Source organism: Coptis chinensis, chromosome 9, assembly GCF_015680905.1.
Source record: "Coptis chinensis isolate HL-2020 chromosome 9, ASM1568090v1, whole genome shotgun sequence".
NCBI classification, from domain to species: Eukaryota; Viridiplantae; Streptophyta; class Magnoliopsida; order Ranunculales; family Ranunculaceae; genus Coptis; species Coptis chinensis.
Genome location: NC_141464.1, coordinates 56,567,907 through 56,573,890, shown reverse-complemented (window position 1 = coordinate 56,573,890; position 5,984 = coordinate 56,567,907). Strand labels below are relative to the sequence as shown.

General features: G+C 37.7%; 1 protein-coding gene across 1 annotated transcript; it reads right to left on the bottom strand.

Moving 5' to 3' along the window:
• On the bottom strand, positions 1-3,029 carry LOC147476861 (transcription factor TCP4-like). Its single transcript, XM_086582070.1, has 3 exons — positions 2,409-3,029; positions 395-2,266; positions 1-319 (listed from the first exon to the last, which is right to left on the bottom strand). Exon 2 carries the CDS (start codon positions 1,593-1,595, stop codon positions 429-431), a length of 1,167 nt encoding a protein of 388 aa, XP_086438196.1. The 5' UTR covers positions 1,596-2,266; positions 2,409-3,029; the 3' UTR covers positions 1-319; positions 395-428.
• Between the last annotated feature and the right edge of the window lie 2,955 nt (positions 3,030-5,984).

Genomic DNA, 5,984 nt, shown 5'->3' with positions numbered 1-5,984 from the left:
TAAGAACAAACAAGTTTTCTTTTTCCTCAATCTAGATAATAGAAACATAAATCGTAACAAGGTCCCAATTAAAACAGTACTTAAACAAACAATGCAACAAAAAATTGAAATAGTAGTAGAGCTCATAGAGTCCTCTCAAACTATAGGAACATATAAATAGGAAAGAAACACCTGATTTCAAACAGAATTTTCTTCCCAAGATAGATAGACCATTGTGAATTAGAAACCGAAATCTCCTCGCATTCCCCTTCTCCTCATTTCAAGTTCCAACAGAAGTGCATTTGTTCTACCTCATTACACTCCAGCAAAAGGCAGAATTCTGCAACATAAGATACATTGTGTAAATAATATATTTACTTGAAAATTTCAGGACTTGGGCATTGGATGTTTATACCTGGCAAAGAGTTTAATTTCAGCTTTCTTGTTTCTCAATGGCGAGAAGCAGACGGCGGCTTGTTTGAAGCTGCATCATGCTCCTCTTCACCTTGAATTCGTGCTGGAATGCGAAACCCTGAGAATCCACCAGAAGCAAATCCAATGCCAGATATCAATGACTGATTAACTGATTGCATTTGGTTTGAATTGGCGATTGACGGGTCCGTCCACGCACGGAATTGAGGTGAGTTACTGGACTGAAGGGGTCCCCTCTGTGTAAAAAACGGATTTTGGCCGAGTACTGGTTGCGATGGCTGTTGTGAATTGAAGACAAATCCTACTCCACTGCCAGCATCTGTACCAGCATTCCAAGCGACCATTCTTTGAAACCGCCCGATTTCTTGGTGCTGCTGGTCAGACCAACTAGTAGAGTTAGTCTCAAAAGGCAGGGGAGATGAGTTGGAGAAAAGGGTTTGTTGTACAGAAGAATTAGGATTGGAATGTTGATGTTGTGATTGATGGTGAAGTAGAATTGGGTCTTGAAATGACTGAAGTGAAAGTCGAAGATCTTGAGTGTGGCTACTAGTAGTTCTTGAAAGGAGGTCAGGTGGGTAGTTTTGAAAATGGATTGGAGGTGATGTTGTAGAAGCTGCAATGGGGAAAAAGGACTTAATGGTATCGGCAATGGCGTCTGAGTCGAGTGAAGGTGGAAGGAATCCAGAGCTACTAGTTGGGTTATTACTCAAATGCTGCTGCTGAAAACCATACCCAGAACCATCTTGCTCAACACCCAATGGTCTTTTACTCGAGCCGGCGAACCCATCGCCTTGATTCTGATTCTCCTCTTCTTGGCCTTGTTCCGAAGATTGAGCGGCAGTGGAAGTAGGAGTAGTCGCGGATGGGCGCCAAGGGGGGAGTTCTGCGAGCTCGTCGATAGCAGATTTGGCCTTCTTGATAAGCCAATCGACAGCTTTGCTCGGTCGATCGTAGCCTAAACGGTCTTGAACATCGTAGAATTGAATAGCAGTGTGAGCTGAAAGACGAACTCTTCGATCTCTCGGACCTTTCGCAGTGCAAACTTTGCTGTGTCGATCTTTTCTTCCCGTAGATCGAACAATGTGGCCTCCTTGAACTTCTACAATCTCTCCTCCTCCCACACTGCTCTTCAATAGCCCTAATCTTGAAGTAGTTTGTTGCGGCTGCTGTGGATTGTCTCCCATTTTTTCTCCAAATCTCGCATATTCGATACTTCTTCTTTGTTCTTCTGAAAGAGGAAAGTAAGATCTTTTCTTTGGTGGTTGTGCTTCTAATGATGACCCTTCCACTTCTCTTCCATAAAAAAGTTGATGCTGTTGTACTTGTTGGTGAAAACTTTGTGGTAATCCATAAAACCCATGTTGCTGTTCCACTTCTTGAGGTTGTTGTTGTTGCTCTTCCTCCTCTTCTTCTTCTTGGTCTTCTTGTTCTTGTTCTTGTTCTTGATGAAGATGTAGATGGCTTTGAAAGTAGTGATGATGGTGTGGGTGGTGGTTCTGATTCCTCTGAGGATCCAGACTCAGACCCTTCTTCTTTTCCTCTTCCAGTTTTTGATTTCTTACTACTACTACTACTACCTCCACTACTACTACTACAAACTAGTACTCTTCTCACTCTTCTTCCCCCTTTGTTGGTAAAACTTGTTCTGTTTTTGCTCCCACCACTTTGAAACTTGATACTGCTTCCTCTCCCAAATGACCTTGTTGCCATTCAACTCCTCAATTTCCATCACCCAAACAAAAGTTACTCAACTATACTACCTCTTCAAGCTTCTAATTTTTTAGTCTAACCCATCTTCTTTTCTCACTGTATAGCAAGTAGTAATGAGGTCTCTCTATTAATACTACTCTTCACACTGCAGCAAAAAAAACAAGTAAAAAAAAAACACTTGCACTCAGTTTTAAGTGTGTTAAATGGTGAACTACAACAAGTACAAAAAACATTCAAAGTGCTTAAAAAAAAATCCTAGTAATGGTGTAGTGTGTACTTAAACTTACACATTGAAAAGAGAAATGAATTTGAAGCTTGAGTGTGTGTTGGAAGAAAGAGCAAGAGAGAGGAAGTAAGAGGAGAAGCAATGGAACAGTAAAAATGAAGAGGGGGGGGAGTGGATTGTTTTCTTTTATGTGGTTATATAATAGCAAGTATTGATGCTTCTTTGTTTTTAGGTTGGCAGAATTGGGTCAGATTGAAGATTAAAGATCTTTTTTAGCTCAGCTGGTCAGCAGAGAGAGAGAGAGATAGTGCACCACCTCTGCTGCTGCTGCTGCCTTCTGATTGCTCTCTCTCTCACTCTCTCTTTCTTTCTTAAATCCCCTCTCTCTTTCTCACTCTTGAATTGACAATAAGCAACTTCATTCCAACAGTTGCACCCATGCCACCCCAATGGTAAAATGTCTGACTAACCCATTTGATCCACGAGTCGCGTGAGTTAGAGAATGTGAGAAAAAAATGTGCAGTGGCATTTTCAGTAAAAGCAGATTTGACTTGGGGTTGTGTTGGAGCAGATGTTTAAGTGGATTGTTTACATGCAGCGGTGTTCTCATATATATTGTCTCACTTTTCATGCACACAAAAACACAAGAACTTGGTTGCTTGCTTTTCACTATTTTTTACTTGCTAGGTAGAATCGTTGGTTATGAACTTATGACTCAACTGGGGTCTTTTTTTCTCTTTGGTTGATAGATCTTTCAATATCCCACACCACTAGAAAGCGACTTGTTTTTCAGCTTTTTCCTTATTTTTCTCTTTCTTGCTTTATAGCTGTAGCACTTGCTCACTTCAAGGAAAATAAAATCATTTTCTCAATATACTGACGGTGAGATTGACCTAGTGATGATAACGACTCTAAATTTGAGGAATTTGTAACAGTCTAGATCATAGAGGTGAAATCTTCCTTAGGACTACATTAATGTTTTACTTTTCTTTATCGTTTCACTGAAAAGGAACATAGCCTTTTTCCAATTTTATAATCAGCCTCAGACATTATATCTTCTCTCAATACAAGCCATTGAATTTTCATAGATAGTTTCAACTTTAAAAGATCTATGGTGATGAATGTAGGTGCACAGATTGCTTGGGTTGGCAATAATGTTCACATTAGGGAACAGAATTATTCTCGTTAACCAAACCAGATGAGTTGTTGACATCTGTCATCTTGTCCAGCGTTAGGTTATTTAAGTAAAATTCTGTACCTTATAAGGTTTGATTTTTAGGAACTAGTGCTGTCTGTTGGAACTTTTTAGGGGCTGTGTTACCGTTACGTACTTGTGCAAAAATAGCTGGAAGCTCACTATGGGAAGGAGCTAGGCAACTAGGCAAGGAGCTTCTCTTAATCTGGCTCACATCACAAGGGCATACCACAATCCACAAATCCACAATCATCGTCCAAGATGTACGTTAAGAATTCAGTTTTCTTATGTATACAGTATTTACTGATTTTTTAACCATTTATTTTCATTTCATAAATGCAGAGTTCATATTATATTGTAGATTGACGTATTTTAGAGATCATTTTACGTTACACAAGGCCTACAACCCCCCCCCCCTCTCTGCGTAGTTCCTAGTTCGGTGCTCCAAAATAGCTTAAAACTAAGACTAGTTTCTGAATGGCTAGTCAATTTTGAAATCCTTGAAATCGTTTCTCATTGGCAAAATAGCTAGATCCCAACCCAACTCTCAAGAAACGGGATTCTCGAGTCAATATGGAACACGACTTTTTGGAAACTAGTTTTTGATTATTTTTCAAAGGAACCCTTAAATTCAATCACTTTTGATTGTGCACTAATGTCTATTCAACAAGTTAAACTTAATAAGGAAAATATATATAGGAATTAAATAAAACACATGATTAGCAATCAATAGAGAAGTAGCTATGAGCTAACTTGTATACCTAAGGTAATTTAGAAAACCTTTTAATTAGTAATCACTCAAAGTTAGTTGGATTTTTGCCAAATGATGGACAAAATAATAATAGGGCTAAGGCTAACATGGTGATAAAAGTTTAAGGGCAAGGTTTAAGTTTATATAAAGTATAACTTAAGTACTATATAATACTTAATTTCTATATAATACTTAATTTATATTGCTGTGAACAATTATCGCTTTTGGGTGTGTGTCCTAGTGGGGAGGCGTTGAGACAAAAGAGAGGGATTTTTGTGTGAATGTGTGCGTTTGGTCGCTTTCCGTTTCTGGCCGCCCATCCATCTCACTCTCTATATCTTTCATTATCTGGAGAGTTGATACAGAAGCAAAAGCAAATAGCATAGGCAACTGCATATATGCCACAACAACATTAATTAATTTTATTTTGTTCTGTGGTTCTATCTTGTCTGTTGCATTTCTTACTACTTGGTCTGCTTTGTTAGGGACTTATTGGATTCAAACCATACACATATCTCTTGCTTACTTCTTCTCCAGTTATTATTTCAACCAACTATATCCTTAGATTCCAATGCCATGTCAGATAAATGGGCCCATTGCCTCCCACTAACTTGATGAATAGATCCACTTAGAAATACGGAAATATGGAGGAGTCTGGAATCAAGTATTCTAGTTTACCAAAGGGGTAAATACTAATGACACAACCCAACAAAAGTGAAAAAAGAAAACACATTACAACCTTTATGGTTTTATCTGTCAATTTATCTCAATTATATATTCACACTTTTATCTACATTGTTTCATTTCTTCTTCTGGAATTTGATGTTTTCTGCGTGAACTTTTTAGTTTTTCTTTTTGGTTGCGGCGTTGGGGGTGAACTTTTAGTGTTAAAAACTTAAAATAGAATAAGGGTTATGGACTATTTCAATGGATATGGTATGGACTATGGAATACACTACAAATTAAGCTATATATATATTGAAATATTAATATATTATACAATCTTATTCTTAGTGGCTCTAAATATTCATGCCCCCTGATCACTTACCGGATGGTTTATTGTTATCTAGGAGAATTTATTTAGATGCTATTCCACAATAACAAGAGACAACAAGAGTAAGTTAACATCCATGAATGTAGTAAGAAATCAAAGTAGGATAGCTGTAATAAGATGTAGCACATGGATGTCTTGCAAAGGAGCTTAAAAGAGGTTTAGAGTCCATTTTGTTTAGAAATAAGGAGCAAGATATGATATAGAATGTACTATGTAGAACTTTAGGTTGCATTTAGTTGGGAGTAACCGGAGTAAGGTTTATATTGGAACTATATTTTGTTGTGTATAACTAAGTAACTCCTAATTGAAGCCATATTGGACCGCTTCCAACTCCTAGTGGTTTGGATCAACCACTACGGAGATGCAGGCGCCAAGGGCGTAACCCGAGTTGCCCATGAAATATCATAAGTTCGTGAACATACTTGAAAATAATGATTTTAGCTTTAGTTTACAGGAAAAAAATGGAAAAGAAAAAATACACACACGAGATTTAGTTATTTAAAATTAATATATTTCTAAGTGAAAGACCCCATCCAGAAAGAGTGAAGGACTACTATATATTTCATATAATTGAGCTTTGTTTTAAGCGAGTTTCCATGTGCTTAATTTAGTCAAATGTTTGTTTATTTTCTGCAAA

Excerpts from the sequence above, each read along its gene's own strand:
- LOC147476861 (XM_086582070.1), bottom strand. The coding sequence starts at position 1,595 with ATGGGAGACAATCCACAGCAGCCGCAACAAACTACTTCAAGATTAGGG.